At 40.1% G+C, this 20,263-nt stretch overlaps 2 protein-coding genes across 2 annotated transcripts; both read right to left on the bottom strand.

Annotated features, from left to right (window-relative positions):
* Nucleotides 1-64: 64 nt before the first annotated feature.
* LOC132799208 (UDP-glycosyltransferase 74E2-like) lies at nucleotides 65-14,836 on the bottom strand. Its single transcript, XM_060814636.1, has 4 exons — nucleotides 14,227-14,836; nucleotides 6,553-7,103; nucleotides 6,023-6,475; nucleotides 65-388 (listed from the first exon to the last, which is right to left on the bottom strand). The coding sequence occupies exons 1-4, from the start codon at nucleotides 14,834-14,836 to the stop codon at nucleotides 92-94; spliced, it is 1,911 nt and encodes a 636-aa protein (XP_060670619.1). The 3' UTR covers nucleotides 65-91.
* Nucleotides 14,837-16,997: 2,161 nt separating this feature from the next.
* On the bottom strand, nucleotides 16,998-19,215 carry LOC107406909 (UDP-glycosyltransferase 74F2). Its single transcript, XM_025071381.3, has 2 exons — nucleotides 18,469-19,215; nucleotides 16,998-17,825 (listed from the first exon to the last, which is right to left on the bottom strand). The coding sequence occupies exons 1-2, from the start codon at nucleotides 19,129-19,131 to the stop codon at nucleotides 17,061-17,063; spliced, it is 1,428 nt and encodes a 475-aa protein (XP_024927149.3). The 5' UTR covers nucleotides 19,132-19,215; the 3' UTR covers nucleotides 16,998-17,060.
* Nucleotides 19,216-20,263: the final 1,048 nt, after the last annotated feature.

Raw genomic sequence — 20,263 nt, 5'->3', positions numbered from 1 at the left:
CCCAACCGATAATGTGGTAAGGTAATCCAATGCAAAGAAACATCTTTGAACTGCTCAGCGCACACAAATGCATTCACAAACACTTATAGCATCAGTGGCGTAGTACAAGTTGTTCAACAAATTGTTGAATGTTGTTATCTGAGCTTCCACCTTCATCTACTGCTTGCATAGCCAGTTTCTTCCACTTGGCTGAGTTCTTTTTGATCCCTAACCCTCTATCCCCATCCATGACTTCCCTAATGCATTCATCTATCTCTTGTCTCGTGAAGAATACCTTTGTATCCACCTTCACCCTTATCCTAACCTCCCATACATCCATCACAAACTTGGCGTTGGTTGTTTGATCTGTCTGCTGCGGCACTGCCACCATTGTGTCACGGACTTGTTTCTTATCCCTTCAAGCCGTGCGGCCTTAGTTGCTATTCCGACCTTTTGTTGCAACTAAGTAAGCCTTTTGCTCACTAAAAGAGAAAGCTAAGCAAAGAAAGCTAGAGCACAAAGAGAGTTTGGGAGAATGAAAGTATATTGCTTAAAAGAGAGCTTTACAAGTGTAGCTTGGATTCTTGAATCCTTGGATGGTTTGGTCAAATGAGGCCTCCACCTATTTATAGGCATACAAAGTCTAATTCTACGGCTATAATTGCTTTAATCCTACGGTGGAGAATGGGTGTCTAGATCCTTCCCACCTCCTTTACAAAAATATCTAGAGAAGCATGGCTTGACCTAGAGTTCTCCATAAGGTTCTAGAGAATTCTACACTACTCTAGGTGGTTGGCCCATTGTAAGGCCCAAAATAGGCCCAAAATGGAGAGAATGCTCACCAAGTGTTCGATGAAATGCCCCAACCGTGACATTCTCCCCCACCTATGCCATCGACGTCCTCGTCGAGCTTGCTTCATGGAACCTCTTGATGTGATCTTCAAATTGCCAAAGCGCGGTAGCAGGTTCCCAACTTGCTTCACTCTTGGGTAGTCCTTTCCATTCTACCAAGTACTCATGACTCGGATGGTTGTCCTTTCCACGAACTATTCGATCGGCTAATATGCTATCCACATCCTTGTCATAAGTGTTGTAGACACCTATTGGTGCTCGCTTGGACTCCCCTCTTGTATGGTCTTCCTCATCCTTGTAGTATGGCTTTAGACAACTTACATGGAAGACCGGGTGAAGTTTGAGTGTAGGAGGTAACTCCACCTTATAAGATACCTTGCCCACCTTCTTGACGATTGGAAATGGTCCCTCGTATCGGCGAACAAGGCCTTTGTGTAGCCTTCGAGTAGACTTGTGTTGGGATGAAAGGATTTTGATGAACACCAAGTCTCCCACTTGATACTCCACGTGCCTTCTTTTGGCATCCGCCCACTTCTTCATTTTCTTGGTGGCCTTATGAAGGTACGACCTTGCTAAGTCCACTTGTTCATGCCAACTTTTGGCAACCTTGAATGCGGCAGGACTCCTTCCTCCATACTTGGTAACGAGTGTTTGTGGAGTGAGTGGTTGTTGCCCCGTGGCTAACTCGAACGGACTTCGATTGGTAGACTCGCTCCTTTGCAAGTTATATGAGAATTGGGCAACATCTAGTAGCTTTGCCCAATCATGTTGATTGGCACTCACAAAGTGCCGTAGATATAGCTCCAATAATGCATTAGCTTGCTCGGTTTACCCATCGGTTTGTGGATGAAAGCTTGTAGAGAAATGCAACTCCGAGCCCATGAGCTTGAATAACTCCCTCCAAAACCTTCCGGTGAACCTCGAGTCTCGATCACTTATAATTGATCTTGGAAGTCCCCAATACTTCACCACGTGCTTGAAAAATAGTCGTGCCGTCTCCTCAGATGGACACTCCTTTGTCGCGGCAATGAATGTAGCATACTTGGAGAATCGATCAACCACTACGATTATAGTGCTACATCCCTCGGACTTGGGTAAGCCAATGATGAAGTCCATGGAGATGCTCTCCCATGGTCTCTCAGGAATTGGTAGTGGCTCCAATAAACCTACGGGTTGTCGTTGCTCCAACTTGTCTTGTTGACAAACAAGGCAGGTCTTCACATACATCTCGATGTCGTCCCGCATTTGTGGCCAATAATAGTTTGTCTCCAACAAGGCTCTCGTACGCTTTTGCCCCGGGTGGCCGGCCCATTTGGTGTCATGGCATTCCTTGATCAAATTCTTCCTTATGTTGCCCCACCTTGGTACATAGATGCGATGCCCCTTTGTGTAGAGAAGGCCATCTTCAACCCAAAACCTCTTAGTCTTGCCCTCCATGGCAAGTTGTAGGAGTTGTTTGGCCACAACATCACGGTCCATGCCCTCCTTTATTAGGTTGAGCAATTCCCCTTGGAACTTGGTTATCGATGCTAGTTCGGCTTTCCTACTTAATGCATCGGCAACTACATTGGCCGTGCCGGGCTTGTATTCGAGCTTGTAGTCGAACTCGGCAAGAAAGTCTTGCCAACGAGCTTGCTTGGGGCTTAACTTCTTTTAAGTTTGGAAATAGCTTGTGGCCACATTGTCAGTCTTTACCACGAATTTAGACCCCAGCAAGTAATGCCTCCAAGTGTGCAAGCAATGGATGATGGCGGTCATCTCCTTCTCTTGGACCGTATACCTCCTCTCCGTGTCATTGAGCTTGTGGCTTTCATATGCGATTAGATGCCTTTCTTGCATCAACATGCCCCCTATGGCAAAGTCAGAAGCATCGGTGTGCACCTCGTATGGTTTGGAGCAATCGGGCAATGCCAACACGGGTTCCTTCATAATCGCCTCCTTCAAATTCTCAAAGGCTTGTTGGCATTGGGTGGACCAACTCCATGTCTTGTTCTTCTTTAGTAGATCAGTGAGTGGTGCGGCTAGGGCAGAATACCCTTTGATAAACCTCTTATAATAGTTAACAAGACCAAGAAAAGATCGCAGCTCACTCACCTTGGTTGGAGGATCCCACTCTTGAATGGCTTTCACTTTGGCTTCATCCATGTGCAGCTTGCCATCCTTGGTCTTATGGCCGAGGAAGTACACCTCATTGGTTGCAAACGAGCACTTCTCTTTCTTCACGTAAAGCTCATTATCCTTTAGAACCTTGAACACAATTCGTAGATGGTGAATGTGCTCCTCTAGCGTCTTGCTATAGATGACGATGTCATCCAAATAGACTACCACGAATTTGTCCAAGTAAGGTTGGAAGATCTTGTTCATGAGAGTGCAGAATGTGGCGGGTGCGTTGGTGAGACCAAAGGGCATGACGAGGAATTCGTATGCTCCATATCGAGTAACACACGTAGTCTTTGGCTCATCACCCTCCGCAATTCTAACTTGGTAGTACCCCGACCTCAAGTCAAGTTTAGTAAAGTACCTTGGTCCTCCAAGTTGATCAAACAAATCGGCTATCAACGGTATAGGATACTTGTTCTTGATGGTAACCTTGTTGAGCGCCCTATAATCGATGCATAGCCTTAACGAGCCATCATGCTTCTTCTGGAACAAGACAGGTGCTCCATATGGTGCTTTTGATGGTTGAATATAACCGGCATCCAAAAGCTCTTTAAGTTGTCTCCTTAGCTCCTCTAGCTCCGGTGGAGACATGCGATATGGTGCTTTTGCAGGTGATTTTGCACCGGGCTCCAACTCGATGCAATGATCCACATCCCTCCTTGGTGGAAGTTTCTTAGGTAGTTGTGGTGGCATGACATCTTTGAACTCCTCAAGGACTTGGCTAACCTCCTTCGGTGGCTCCTTGGAAGTAACTACTTCTTCCTCGCGTAGAGTAGCAAGGAATGTAGGCTCCCCTTTCTTTACTTCTTTCTTGAGTTGCATGGTGGAGAGGCGGTTGGAAGTACTTGGTTTGTGCATTGTTGGAATCATGCAAGGGCCTCCCTCCATTATGCACACCGTGTTGTAGCTAGGGAGTGGGACCACATTGAATTGCCTAAGGAATTCCATGCCAAGTACAATATCAAAATCATCCATAGGAGCAATGGAGAAGTTTACGTTACCTTGCCAAGTGCCAAGGTGCAACTCCACGTTACGAGCCACGCCATCTAGTGGTTTAGCCTCCGCATTCACAGTTTTCAACCACCCTTGACCTTTGTCCAGTTTGAGGCCAAGCCTCATGGCCTCCTCCTTCCTTATGAAGTTGTGAGATGCACCGGTGTCTACCATGACTTGGGCATCTTTCCCGTTGATACGTGCCGCCACGTACATTAGGGAGTTGTTCTTCGTATTTTTGGTTGGGATTGGACTAGCCTTCAGTGAGTTGAGGAGTTGTAGACAACCCATTTGTGTGTGCTCTTGAGTTTCCCTCTCTTCGAGCATGGCACTTAAGGACTTCCTCTTCGGACAATCTCTAGCCCAATGGGGACCATCACATAAGAAGCAATTTTCCTTCGGCTTGAATTCGGGCTTGCCTCCTTTCTTCCAATCTTTGTTAGGTAGTGGTGGCCTTCTTGGAAACTCCTTACTTTGGGGAGTTTTATGGAACTTGGCTCCCCCACCTTTAATATAATTATTCTTAGGCTTAGGGTTGGAAGACTCACCTCACCTATATTCGACAAGCGTTTCAGCCGTAGTGAGGGCAGTGGAAATATCTTGTACTCCCCTTCGTTGAAGCTCTTGGCATGCCCACGGTTGCAACCCATCCATGAAGTTGAAAAGGAGATCCTCCTCACTCATGTTGGGAATTTGGAGCATTAACCCAAAGAATTGCTCCACATATTCACGGATGGATCGTTGGTGCTTCAACTCCTTCATGCGTTTCCTAGCATCATTCGCCACATTCTCGGGATGGAATTGCTTCTTCAATTCACTCTTTAAATCTTCCCAAGAATTGATAGCGCATATGCCTTTCTTCATTTCTTCATGCTTTCTACGCCACCATACCGCAGCAAGATTAGTAAGATAGAGGGTAGCGGTGTTTACCTTTTGCTTCTCGTCTTGGAAATCCAAGGCCTCGAAGTACCGTTCCATATGCCACATGTAGTTGTCCAACTCCTTTGCATCCCTTCTCCCACTAAACTCCTTGGGCTTGGGAGCATCTACCCTTGGAGTAAAGACTATTTGTTGGGTAGTGACTGTGCCACTAGTTGCAGCTCTCTTGCATAACGCCCAATCCTCACGTGTCTCCTCTAAACTCTTCTTAAACTCATCTAATTGAGCTTGCATAAGGGACAAGGTTTCCATTACCTTTGCTTGGAAAGCTTGGCTTTCTTGACCCCATGCCTCGGTGTTGGCCTTGTTGGTGTCTTGCATGGTACCTCTAAGCTCCCCCACTTGGTCACCCACACGACCATCGAGCTCCTCCATGCCTTGCTCCACACGATCAAGCCGCTCCAATATGTCGGCAACGGCCAACTCCATCTTGACCACCTTGGTCTCCATGGCAGTGAGAACGTCCTTCGACTTTGAACGCCCACGTCCCTTCCTTGCAGCTTCGGGGATGACCTCCCTTCCCCTTGCTTCTTCAACCACAACCTCTGATGAAGACATTGTGCTCTAAAGGCTAGCTCTAACTTGGCTCTGATACCACTTGTCACGGACTTGTTTCTTATCCCTTCAAGCCGTGTGGCCTTAGTTGCTATTCCGAACTTTTGTTGTAACTAAGTAAGCCTTTTGCTCACTAAAAGAGAAAGCTAAGCAAAGAAAGCTAGAGCACAAAGAGAGTTTGGGAGAATGAAAGTATATTGCTTAAAAGAGAGCTTTACAAGTGTAGCTTGGACTCTTGATTCCTTGGATGGTTTGGCCAAATGAGGCCTCCACCTATTTATAGGCATACAAAGTCTAATCCTACGGCTATAATTGCTTTAATCCTACGATGGAGAATGGGTGTCTAGATCCTTCCCACCTGTTTTACAAAAATATCTAAAGAAGCATCTAGAAATGGATATGTACATGGCTTGACCTAGAGTTCTCCATAAGGTTCTAGAGAATTCTACACTACTTTAGGTGCTTGGCCCATTGTAAGGCCCAGAATAGGCCCAAAATGGAGAGAATGCTCACCAAGTGTTCGATGAAATGCCCCAACCGTGACAATTGGCACCCCCAAATTGAGAGCTTCCAGCGTGGAGGTCCAACCACAGTGAGTCACGAAGCACCCCACCGCTCTGTGAGCCAAACCTTGTAATTGGGGGCACCATGTCACCACCAGACCCTTGTCAGCAGTGTCTTGTATGAAATTGATGGGAAGCTTGTTTAATTCCTCTTGTCTGACAACCCACAGGAAATGATTGTTGCTCATCGAAATGCCCCATGCTAGTTCTTCCATTTGGTCCTCCTTCATGGTGGCCAAGCTCCCAAACGACACATAAACTACTGAACCGGTTTCTTTGGAGTCTAGCCACTTACTGCAAATGTTGGCTTGCGGTTTCAAGAGGCTGAGACCATAATCTTGGTCGGCCTTTAATATGTTGTTATCTAAGTAGGTGGATGGAATGGTTGGTCCAATATTCTTGATTGGCCACTGGCTGGCCATTGGGCTGACCACCTGAAGACGAGATCATGAAAGAAATTAATTGATTATTTAATTTCTGAATGGTAGAACAAGTTGGAAGACATGGTTACCCGTTCCTCCAAGGTGTCAAAAGTGTTGTCAAAGACCCAATCGGCCTTTTTGAAATTAGAAAATCGAGAGATGACATGGCGCAAGGAGGATGGGTAGGAATGAAAATCATAGACCAAAGATGTCAGGTCTGAGATCTCCAGTGGTGGCAGCCCAAGCCTGAGCCCCAGCACTGCAAGCTCCTCCTGCTTCACTGGAACTCTGAGCAGGCCTTCATGGACCCTGTAGTATATAGCATTAATGGCGTTGGACTGGGTGAAGAAGGAAGCTGCCACAACACCTTGGTCTCTTGCAACCTCCAGAGCCCATGGCATAATAGAATCATAAACAACACAAGAAACATGGTTACCAAGGGCTTCTTGTGCGTGGATGAACTCTTTTAATCTGAGGGATACAACTTTTTCGAAGTGATTGAAGAAATCATCGGCGCTTTTGAGTTCATCGTCAGGATTAATGCTTATGGTGTGAACCCTGAGAGTGGGTGGTAGCCGTCGTTGAGCTTGATCGATGTCCAAGTCCAAGTTGGAGTCGGTGAAGGGGATAACAAATGTGACTTAGAGGCCCTTGGAGACTAGGCGCTTTGAAAACTGCAGCAGGGGATTAATATGACCTTGGAAGGGAAATGGAAACGCCAGTACGTGGGGTTTCCGACGACCACCTTCACCTTCACCTCTTTCTCCTTTCTCCATTTAATTTAATTTGTTTTGTTTGTAGTCCACTTCTCCTTCTTTCTCTATCAAACTTAGACACACTTGTGTTGAACATTAATATATATATACATAAGTTGCAATACTTTTACTTCTATTCAAGTAGTTGGTGAAGAACGTAGCTCAGGATAAGAAATGCTCAGCTTCACATCCACAAGTTTGAGAGTTGAGGTTTGGTAAGTTTAGTTGTTATCATAAATACGGTATGATGTATACGATACTATCAAAAGCATCCTTTTTATTCATTAAAAAAAAAAAAAATTGGTGAAGGTCTTCAAGACAGCTTTACATGTGAAGTTACTTAAGTTTGTATCCCCACTTTCAATATATAAAAATTAAAAAAAAAAAGTACCTTACTAAGATGATTGAATTCCTCAAAGTTATTTAATCAAGTTTGTACAAAAATTTGGGCCAGCTATTCTCTTTGTTAATATTTGTATATGTGTATATTTTGTACCTATGTCTAGGAAATTTTTTTTCCTTAGGTAAATGCTCCAAAGGCGACAAATTCGAAGGAGTCTGCACCTAGTCAATTTTAATTTATTTATTGCCACCCACGCTCTTGCCTACGCAGTTTAAATATACGAGGGCACAGCAAAGCTAAAATTTGTCTCCGTCGGTCTCATTTATCGGTGAGTTTCAACGATACATTCATATTGACAGACCAGAGTCGTGAATTTGATATTTTGTTTTCGTCTACTCCATCTGCTCCGCATCATGGTTTGCACCTCTATTAAATTAATTAATTGATCGTTCATGTGCCGGCCGGCGGTTGCCCATCCATTTGGCAATTAATTAATGTCTTTTAATATATAATATTGTTTGATTTTGTTAATTATAGTGAGCGAGTTTACACGCTATTGTAAGCAGGGTGTACATAAAACAATTGGTGATGTTCACATGAATCTCCACGCGCACGTGAAACTGTATAATTGAAATTCATCACATACTTGCCTCATGTAGATATAGTACATCATTTCTTAACATAATTTTTTAATTTCGAAATTTAGTGATAATATGATATAAGTATATACATATATTTTAGGAAAAAAAAAAGTGTTAAATATCATATAAATATGATTTACATATTGAAGGATAATCCTGTAGGTTAATGACCATCTTATCTTGGCTTTGGCTGGCTTTAAGAAATTAATCTACCGATAGAGCTACGTAAAATGGATACCATATTTTTGGTCGGATTGTCAAGTTACTTCTCAACATGTATATATCTATATACATATATATAGTTGTAAACTTCTAGCTACCATATGTTCCCCAAAAATTTTTTAATCTGTTTTCTATGTTTGTTATAAGTGGCCTTGAAACATGTTTGTAAATTATACTGGCTCCTAGCTAGCTAGCTTGAGAGGATATTGAATGGCACTAGCGTTTGAGCTTCCAAGAGGTCGGCCCTATGAAGATGCGGGGGCAACCAGTGTGACCTGGAGTCCATTCCCCTTGGACTTGGAGAGGAAGCGCTTTGATTTTGAAAACTCTGGCATTCGGTTCATATGACCTTCAACAGGAAGGGGAATCACCACTACATGTAAACATGCATGGACCAATGGGCGTTCCCACTAACATGGAGTGATAATTGGAATTTCATCCATCTATCTATACCCATCTTATGCAGGCAAAATATCTATATATATATATATATGTATTTTTTTTTTTTTCATAATGGAAATGGGAGGATTTGAATTTGAGTACTCACTGCTCAAGGAAGCAGTGGCTATTACCAACATATTTGATATGTACTATCTATATAAACACCTGATTATATAGTAAAAGGTGATCAATTTTGTTTCCATATATAATATCTATGGATCCAATACTAGCTAGTATATATAATAAAGTGCAATTTTGATATATGTCGGGAAATGTACTATAGGCTGTATAATCATATATATCTTGGTAGGTAAATTGTCACCATCTGCGCTCTCACTGTCAAAATTAATCTAACAAGCAAGTTGTTTGTATCATATTTGTTTCAACATATACATAATATAAATCTCGGTACCAATTTCCAAATATACATATATTATTATTTTTGCACTTCGGCGTCCCGACAGTACCGCTGCTGAAACCGTCATCCCGGCCAAGGAGGGGGCGGCTGTGGCCAATATCAAACTTGCCTGCCCACGGTCCAATGGCAACTCACGGGAGACATAATACTTGCGCGCTAACCATATACATACACCAGAACACCAATACTGTATGAATGCGTCTAAAATAATTATTAAATCAATTATAACCGTACCGTTCTTTCCAAATTACCGTGGAAAATATACCAATTTTCACATTTACCATCCCACATATTTTCATTTAACAACCCGATGCGAAAACATCGATAACCAATAAAACAATAATTTTTCTCGTAGTACGAGGTTCAACAAATAAAATACCGTGGGCATAATTATAAAATTAAACCACCAATTTAAACAAATATTTTCATAAAATATTTAAACCAATTATGCCCAAAAATAATATTTAAAACCACATATAATTTATTACTGAAAATACCTTGCTCATGCATAATAATTAAAACTAAATCACAATAAAATCATAATTAAATTGCACCACATGAGCATAATTCAAATATCAATTAAACATCAATTAAATATAGTTAATTGCCCCAAAATATTTTTTTTAAAGGTGGGTCACTCACCTTAAGCGCGTATATCAGCTAAGATCTTCCGCAGGATCAACTCCACTACTCGCACGCGCACCTAAAACAGCCACAGTATACCAACCAAATATATTAATATTTTAATCGGGTAACTCCCAAATGGGTACCCGGGGAGCGAACACAAACGACAACTAAAAAATTACGAGTGATATACCGAATCGAAGCTTGAGTGATGAGGATCACGGAGTCGGTCTTACTTTCCGGAGATCGGACCAGAGGTGGCCGAAATCTCACCGGAAAGTTTTCGGGATTCGACTCCTCAATTCTCCCAAACCGTCACGAATTGGAGGAAAGGGACGCCGGATTTGGATTCAAAAGGTCGGAATTAGTGGACATGGACCGGTAGTGCAACTGGGTACTCGCCGGAACAGTGACTTCCGGCGAGCCGCCGCGGTCACCGGCAACCGTCGCCGGCGGCAGCGCGTGCGGTGGCCGTTGGCTGAGATTTTGGGGGGTTTTGTAGATCGAGGGGAGAGAATTCCAATGGGACCGGTGGTGAGGCAAACGAAGGCCGGACGGCGAAGAGATCGGGGTTTGAAGATTTTCGGCGCCTCACCGGAAAATGCTCCGATCCCGGCGCGTCGGAGGTCTGGTGGCCGTGAAATTTGGTGGGTAGGCAGGAATTGAGGAGGTGGTGAGGGGTGGCTAGCGCGTGTTGTAACACCCCGTCCCGAACCATGTCGGAATTTTTGCACGTTGACCGAGGTTGACTGTTGACTTTGACCGCTGACCGTTGACCAAGGGGTCAAAAGTTGACTTTTTGACCTGGTTGAAATTCTAGGTTGACTGAGGTACTGTTACGAAGTACACGTTGGCACGAGTTCGTAGACTAGTAGCGCGTTCAAAACGGAGCTACGGTTTGAAAGTTATAAGCAAAACAAGTTGAGGTCCAAACTGTCCAAGGGGTGCCAGGGTTGACTTTTTATTCATGCAAAGTTGAGCGTTGACTCATGCATGGTTGTAAAGTGTTCGTCGATACGAGTACGTAAACTAGCGGCACGTCCGATTTGGACATGTGGTTTGAAAGTTATAGACCTGTAGAGTTTTTCAAACACTGTATTATTTTAATATTATTTTTAAACGCGTAACGATGTGCCACGTGTGACTTAATGAAGGTGACCATGTGTCACCATGTTGAGAAGCCACATGTCAACCATGTGTAATATCAAATTATTTTTATTATTATTTTAAATAATAATATTATTATTTGATTATTTAATTATTTTTATTATTTTATTTTATTTTTTTCTTTTTCTTTTTCTTTTTCTTTTTCTTTTCTTTTTCCCCACGTGGGAAAACACCCTCCTTTTTTTTTTTTTCTTTTTTCTTTTCCCTTCCTTCCCTTCTTCTTCCCCGAGCCTGACAGAGACAAAAGAAACACGCACAGACTTTTCCCTCTCTCTCTCCTTTGACTCTCTCCCTCTCTCTGTTTGACCGACCGTTTGGCCGGATTTCAGTCGCTGGAATGTCACACGCGCTGGCCACCGGTGTAGCCCATCTCGCCGCGACCTCAACCTCCAAATTTCCCGGCCAGTCGCCGCCGGATGTGCCCAGATCGGGCCGGTGAAGCCGGCGGCGGCCGGTTACGTTTTTCTGGCGATTCTCGCCGTTTCCGACCAATCCAGCCCGACCCATACCTCTATTCCACCATTTTTTACCCCTCTGAATCCATTTCCGGGGTTAGATTGCCCAAAATCCCCACCGTTTGAGAGATCCCTCAAGTTTAAATCCGGCCGAAGCTTTCTGGCCACCTCCGGCGGAATTGGGGTCGATGGAGACCGGATTTGTAATCCTCGTCGCTCAAGCTTCGATTCGGTATATTATTCGCCTATTTTGGATAACGTTTGTGTTTGACCCCCCGGGTACCGGATATTATTTATCCGAATAAAATATTAATTTATTTGACTGTGTGTGAATTGTGTTTTAGGAGCACCGGTGAGTCGTGGAATTGATCCCATGGTGGATCATGGTTTAATTGCATGCTCCAGATGAGTGACCCACCTTTGAAAATGTTTTTGGGGTAATTAATTGTATTTATGTGGTGTTAAATTGATATCTGTAATTTGTGCTCATGTGGCGTATTTTAAATATAATCGGGAAAAATATTATTTTATATATATATTTACCCATTGGCGCTAAATGGAATTTTGGGGTCATTAGAAATTCCCGATTATTATTTTATTGTGATTAAATGGTATTTATTACACATGAGCAAGTGTTTTCAGTAATTCATTGTGTTTGGATTTTATATTATTTTTCGGGCATAATTGGATTAAATATTTTATGAAAATATTGTTTAAGTTGGTGGTTTAATTTTATAAATTATGCCCGCGGTATTTCAATTGTTGAATCTCGTATTACGAGAAAAGATATGGTTTCATTTGTTATCGATGTTTTCGTACCGGTTTGTTGAATAAAAATATGTGGGATGGTAAGTGCGAAAATTTGGTATATTTCCCACGGTAATTTTGGAAAACGGTACGGTTGGTTTAATAATTATTTTAGACGCATTCACACAGTATTGGTGTTCTGGTATATGTATATGTGGTTCAGCGCGCAAGTATTATTATTTCACCCGTGAGTTGCCATTGGACCGTGGGCAGGCAAGTTTGTTATTGCACGCAGCCGCCCCCCTCCTTGGCCGGGATGATGGTTTCAGCAGCGGTACTGTCGGGACGCCGAAGTGCCGTTTGCAAGTTTCTCTCTTTAATCCCCCCGCCAGTCGGTGCTCAGGACGCTGGGTATCGGAGGGCATCACTGGTATATGGTGTGGTGCGTCAAGTCAAGTGTAATTGTCAAGTGTAATTTTCAAATAAAGTTCCAAACCCCAAAGAGTACAAAATTATTTATTATAAATTATTGCAGTTTATTTATATTTGGGGTATTTATTTATTTATTTATTTGTTGTTTATTAAATTATTTGGTCCCTTGGTTTTCGGGAAGTACGAACAAAAAGTTTTGTGAAAATGTTTTAAAAGGGAAACTTTTCCAACCGAGAGAATTGTAAGGGTTTGAGAGAAATTATTATTTCCAAGTAATTATTATTTACCTACGTTATTACCGTGATATTATATTGTATAGTAGATAGGTCCAGGTTGGAAACGTTGATTGTCCAGGGCGAGCCCAAAGTCTCAGTTTGTTGCCGAAGGTTCAAGAAGTTTTTCTTCCCTTTTTCCTCTCGAACTTGTATTGCTTCTTTATCTGTCATTTTATAAATTCCACATTTAATTGTATAATGCTCTGTATACTGTATTGGACACATTTATTTATGCACTGGGTTGCTGCTGTTTTCTTTTGAAGTGCTGAAATTTGTGGAACCAATTTGTAGTATCGTGGGAGGAATAAGGGGATGTTTATAGAAGTGTGTTTTCAGTGCAGGTAATTTTTTTGGTTAGTCCTACCCTTAGGGGAGGTGCTGCCGGATTTTCCGTTGGAAGGTTCGGTGGTATTTCCCTGGGATCAGGGCTTATCTAGGGTTCCGGGAAAGGAATTCTGGACGGGTCCTGACAGTGTGGCCTGAAAGTGGCCAGAAACGGGTCAACGGCGGTGGCCGGTGGTGGAGGGGAAAAATCGTCGCTCGTGTCTGGCTATCGACGGTCATGAAATTTCAGGGTTCGGCCGGAAATGGGAAGGCGCTCCCTTCTGGCCGGCATGTGTAGTAAGGATCGGCAGGAAAATTGGACGATTTCCGGCGACCGGTCGTTTCTCTCTCTCTCTCTCTCTCTCTCTCTCTCTCTCTCTCTCTCTCTCTCTCTCTCTCTCCTCTCTTTCTTTCTCTCTCCTCCCCGATGTTTTTGCCAAATAAAAGCCACCTTGGGTGACACTGTTCATCCAAGTGGACCAACCAGGTGATGACATGTGGCGTTACTGTGCACTTAAGCCAGATATAATAAAATATTACAGTATCCGGCGAACTTCAAACATCCATAACTTTTTAACCAGATGTCCAATTTAAGCGTGCCGTTAGTCTATGAACTCGTATTGACGAGTAATTTACAACCATACAAAATTCAAAACAAAATTACACAACAATAAAAATTCAATTCCCGGCACCTTTTGGACAGTTCGCACCTCGACAGTTTGCCCATAACTTTCAAACCGTAGCTTCGTTTTCGACGTGCTACTAGTCTACGAACTCGGGGCATCGTGCACTTCGCCACGGTACCATGGTCAACTAGAAATTACAACTGGAACAAAAAGTCAACTTTTGACCCACTCGGTCAACGGTCAACCTCGGTCAACGTGCACGAATTCTGATGTGATTTGGGACGGGGTGTTACAGGAAGGGTATGATAGTGAATCATAAACAAAAGATGGGAGGTCGAAAACCTCAAGAGGTGGGAGGCCGACCAGAGGTACAAGCGGATCAACTAGTGGAACTTTGAGGAGGCCTTCATGGACGTTGTAGTAAATGGCATTAACAGCGTTGGACTGGGTGAAGAAACAGGCTGCAAATAGGCCTTGCTGTTTGGCAACGTCAAGAGCCCATGGCATAAAGGAGTCACAGATAACACATGTAAATTGTTGTCTTTGCAAGAGCTGCGCTAATCGGAGGGACACTACTTTTTGGAAGTGAATGAAATATGTACCCACATTGGTGGTGGGGTCGGTGCCATCTTCCGAGGGTTCGAAAGGAATGGTGTGGAGGGTGATATAATTAGATTTAGAGGGTGCTACTCCTGCTTCTGCTTCTTCTTCATGATGATCATGAGGAGGTTGCATCATGTTCAGCATAATCTCCGGGTCATTAAAGGCAGCAACCAGTGTGACTTTGAGCCCCTTGCACCTTGAAACTACCCGCTTTGAAAACTGTATCATCGGGTTTATATGCCCTTGCACTGGGATTGGAATTACCAATACCTGCCCTCGTATCTCTTCTTGTTTTTCCATTCCCACCAATTTTTCTCTTTCTTTCTTTCTCTCTATTTTTGATTAATTCCGACCACCACTCTATTCCCAATGGATTACATTACATAGTATATATATATATTATATATTTGTTGATAATGGCATACACGGAGAGAAACAGAGACCAAAAGTAAACCATATGTAAGTTTTCATTTACATCAGCAACTGCCTATATATGCTTACATATAGATATATATTAAGATAAATTTGTTTTAGGTCAACTGCCTAAAGGTAGAACAATCAAACATAGTATAAGAATCAAGATTATTTTGGACACACATCCTATTGGTGGCTTTGTTAACTTGCCTTTGTCACGCAATCAAAAGTTTTTTTTTTTTTTGGGTCAACTATCCAAAATTATTGTTAAAGTAGCCAATAAATGCGCTTCTTTTCTATCCCTCTAGTTTTCCATCATCTTTTTTTTAGTCACGGTGTCTTCCATCAGTTGGGCTGAAAAGTATTTAACGTCCGTACATATATAACCTCTGTCCCACTAATCCACCATGCTTGGATAGCAAATTAATAAAAAATAAAAAATAAAAATTAATAATATTAATAGAGCAAAAATAGCCAATAAACTCTTGTTAATTTTTTTTTTTTTTGGGTCAACGTTAATTTGTTATATGAGTTATACATCTTAATTTGTAATTTGTATCCTGTTGTCTGTATATTTATGATCAGTAAACCATTTAATATTCCAACTGCTTAAATCTCTGACGGAATAAATTTGATTAATTTAGTGATTCATCATCACAAGGTTAGCAGCGACTTTTTAACGATATGGTTAATTGAAATACATACAAATAATGATCCGTAGACTAACGGATAAATTAATTACAATGATCTCATAGATAGTGAGATCCAAAGCTGCTTAGTAATTTAGATATAAACCATAGATATATGTACACTTATACATTGTTAAATTTTTTGGTAAAAATATATATTGTTAATTATATGATTAATTTTGTTCCACATATATAATATATATAATTTTGTTAAAAAAAAAAAAAAACACTTATACTCCTATTATATTTTACATATTTTATGTTAGATAATATGATGTGTGACAGCTTGATCCCGTAACCTAATAGCGTGAGGCACTCCATAGTAAATCTGATATATATAAGTAGGTAGATGTGTTGTGTGTACATTATACACCTGAAAGTCATGCAATCAGGCCCCGCTCTCAGTTCAAGTTCAACCACATGCCATGATGAAGTGAACCACCAAAATTGAACTCCCATTATTCAGCTAGCGGTTCATCGAGACCACATTAAAAGGTGCTGTATTTGTATTTAATTTGTAGCAGGAATGCTGGGCACACATGCACCAACTGACTGTAGTTCTCTTTTTATTCAGAAAAAAAAAAAAAATAATAATAATAATAATAATAAAATTACGAGGCAACCCTTTCCTAGTAAATAATTTTCTCCTTCAAACTGTTTTTTTGTTATAAGAATACTCGTGTACTCCTTCATTATCGAAAAAACTTGAATACACACTTAGATGCATGTGCACCCATGTTTACATAGGACATGGATCCCATCTACAGGTCCCACATCCAACGCAAGTAAGGGCGCAACTGCACCGGATGCATTAATAGATTTTCTCCTTCGCTACGTACTTCATGTTTGTTAATGGCCTTTTGAGTTTTGATGGGGTCGGGATGATATGATATGATATGATTAATTAATTAATTAAAAAACCTAATAAAATGACCACATCGTTTCAACTGAAAAACCCAAAAAAAAAAAAAAAACATCTACATCGCATTCAAGCTAACGTCATTGCTTGCGCATGTGTATCAAGTGGTTGTGGAAATTGGGAAATTAATTCAACCACACATATATAACAAATTTATTACAGAGACAGATACACAGTCCGTTATATGTGGACATATATAATTATAATTTCATGAAAATAAAATTATAAATGATTGGATTTAATTATATTATTTTACCAATCGTTACAAAAATATTTATCATGGCAATATTTAATTCATTTTTCTTCTATTTTAAAAATTCACTCATTTTTCGTATATACATACATATAAATATTTTAATCAATAAAAATGTAACAAGATTATTTAATAAATAAATTTATGAATATTTAAATATATATATATATATATATAGCATAACCGTTATTTTAAAATAACATAATAATAAACTTGCATTGATACTAATTGCGCAAACAAGCTAGCTGATTACTTTGAAGAGCTTGGAGGAGGAGACGATTTCAATTTGGACATAAATCGGTCAATGTTGTTGTCGGAAGAGCCACCGTCACTAATTGCCCGAATAGCGGCATTTCTCCATTTATTAGCATTATATTTCATTTCTTTGGCCCTCTCCCCCTCCATCACCTGTTTAATGCACCCACTAATTTCTTGTCTCCCCACAATCCCATTCTCATCCACACGAACTCTAACCCCGACCTTCCAAACATCCTCCACAAGCTTGGCATTGGTAGTTTGGTCGGTCCACAGAGGCATGGCTACCATTGGAACTCCCAAGCTCAATCCTTCTATCACTGAATTCCAACCACAATGCGTGAAGAAGCACCCCACGGCCTGATTGGCAAGGACTTCCAACTGTGGGCACCATTTCACCAATAGCCCTTTATCATCATCTTCCTCAAATTTATCTGGCAGATTTTCCTGTTCAGAGGCCCTTATCACCCATAAGAAATACATGTTGGAAGCTTTCAGTCCCATTGAAAGTTCCTCTATTTGTTTCCCACTCAGATTGGCCATGCTACCAAACGACACATACACAACAGAGCCTGGCGGCTTTTTGTTGAGCCACTCCATGCAAACACCCGATGCTTCAGATTCGAACAGATTAAACCCGTACTCTTTATCATCATCTTTGAATTTGATCCTCATATGCTCATTATTCAAGTAGGCAGGAGGAATGGTTGGCCCAATTGTCAGCATGGACGGACATACTTTTGACATACATCCCACCACCTGCTCACGTTAATTAATTAACTAATTAATTGTAGTGTATATTGATTAACTGATTACTCATTATATAATCGTACCAATTATTTCGAATAGTTACATTTATATTGGATAGGAGGGACACAATCGTTATAATGCTACTGTAAGAAAAATTATCTATTATTTAGTGGAAATATTTATTTATAATTTTCAAATGGCATAAATTTAAAAACGGTAGATAACTATTATCTACAGTATAATACTTAACTTTGTCTATAGTAACAGTTATACATAAATAATAATAATTAATGAATAAATAAATTTTAACATAGTTGATAAAAATAAATTTTTTATCTGTAAAAATTTATTTAGTAATTTTTTTTAAAAAAATAAAAAATTAATAAATATTGAATTGTAAATAAATAAATACATTAAATATTCTCTCTTAAATTTTTTTTTTGGAAAAAAAAATTTTTTTTAGAAAAATTTAAAATTTAAACTTATCTAAAACAGTTAAAAGAAATAATATTTTTTTAATGAATAAATATTTAATGACTCTTATTTAAAATCCTATTTTTTAACAAAATAACTTCTAATTATTAAATAAAATTTTAAAAAATTAAATAGACACTGCGAAACGGACTCAAATGTAATGTAGCGAATTAATTACCTCTTCCTCAAGGTCTGAGACAGCGGTGAAAAGCATGAAATCGGCTTTGTGCGCATTGGAAAATTGGTTCAACACCATCTCGAAGTAAGCGGGATAAGAGCCCTCCACGCTTATGAAGGAGGGCATGTCCCGAATGTCAAGAAAGTGCAGGCCTGGAATAGAGAGTGGGAAGGAATCATTAGGAATTGGAAGGTTGAGCAGGCCATGGTGAACACAGTAATAGATGTAATTGACGGTGCAAGCTTGGGTGAAGAAGGCAGCTGAGGGTATCCCAAACTCTTTGGCCACATCCAAAGCCCAAGGCAAGAAGGAGTCGTACACTATGCAGTCGATGGGGTCATCATCTGCTGAATCCTTGTACTTTAAGATCAGCTCAGCCAGGGTTTTGGAGCCGGCAGCTTCTAGTTTTGTTAAGTAGTCAGCGACGCCCTCAGCATGAGCAAACCCGCCATCGTCGAAGCCATCCGAGATGGTGTCTAGTTGAACGGAGGTGGTTGATAAGTTTGGTTTGAAGGTGTTGGATATGAAGACAGTGGTGGCAAGGGTGATTTTGGGGCCCTTTGAGGATAAGTGCTTGCAGAATTGGAGCAGAGGGTTTATGTGGCCTTGACTTGGATATGGAATGGCTAATACATGCCCTCTGTACTCTGTTTTGTTTTCCATCCCTACCCTTATACTTAGCTAGCTACCTGCCTGCACCCATTCATCGACTTCTCTCCTTTCTTTCTTTCTTTCTGGCGGTTACACCTATATATATATATATATATATATACATATATACTCGTGGCTGCCCTGAGGTTTGTGGGGGCCCTTATTTAACTTTTTTGTTAACAAATATTTAAAATAAATAATAAATACATTGAATAATATGAATAACTATTATTCAAAAAATTGTTCATAATTATGTAATATTACTAAAACATTTCCAAAAATTCACTTAAAATTAACTTTTTTAGCATTTTTAACTGCAAAATTTGTAATTAAACTTATATAATTAAGTTGTTCTGGCATTTTTTTTAACGGATACCATTGTCAATGTTAATTCATTTAAATAATAAGAAATTAGAAGGAAAAGATATCCGTGTTTTGTATATATTTAAGAAATAAATGTTAACCATATCACAATTGTAGCTTTATTGAAAGCAGAAATTATGTTTGCAAGTTTTCTTGGAAAATTAAAATATATTTTAAAAATATTAATTGCTGGTAGATAAGAAAAGTCTAAAATAACCTATTATTATTTTTATTGGATAATTTCCTATTTCAATTTTTTAAACTATTGTAAATATTTCTTAGAAAAACATAAAACATTTGAAATATACAAAAGGACCTTATTTAAAGGCCTTGTGCCATTACTCACCAGGCAAGCCTGCCTTTATATACATCGGAGACTCCATCCACATTGAACACTAATTTGGGATCAAATACACATATGTTACACCATATAAATTTGCACATAAATAATGCTTGTGGGAGAGACTAAACCAATGCTTGTTATATATATTTATATATGATTAATATGTATCTATATATATATATATATACATATGTTAAAACATGATGAACAAGCATATATAATTATCATCTCCATTTTTAAAAATTTCCATATTTATTTAGATAGTTCAAATTTACGATTTTTCAAATATAAATATAAGTGAATTATCAATTAAATCCAACTTATTTAATGATGATGACCATAAATTTGGATTAGAAGAAGCAATTAATATGTCTCATACGGCTATTGCCATATGTCCCTTTATTATATACAGGACCGGCTCAACCAATTTGGGGGCCT

The sequence above is a fragment of the Ziziphus jujuba genome, chromosome 1, assembly GCF_031755915.1.
Source record: "Ziziphus jujuba cultivar Dongzao chromosome 1, ASM3175591v1".
NCBI lineage: Eukaryota > Viridiplantae > Streptophyta > Magnoliopsida > Rosales > Rhamnaceae > Ziziphus > Ziziphus jujuba.
This window is presented reverse-complemented; position numbering and strand designations above follow the sequence as displayed.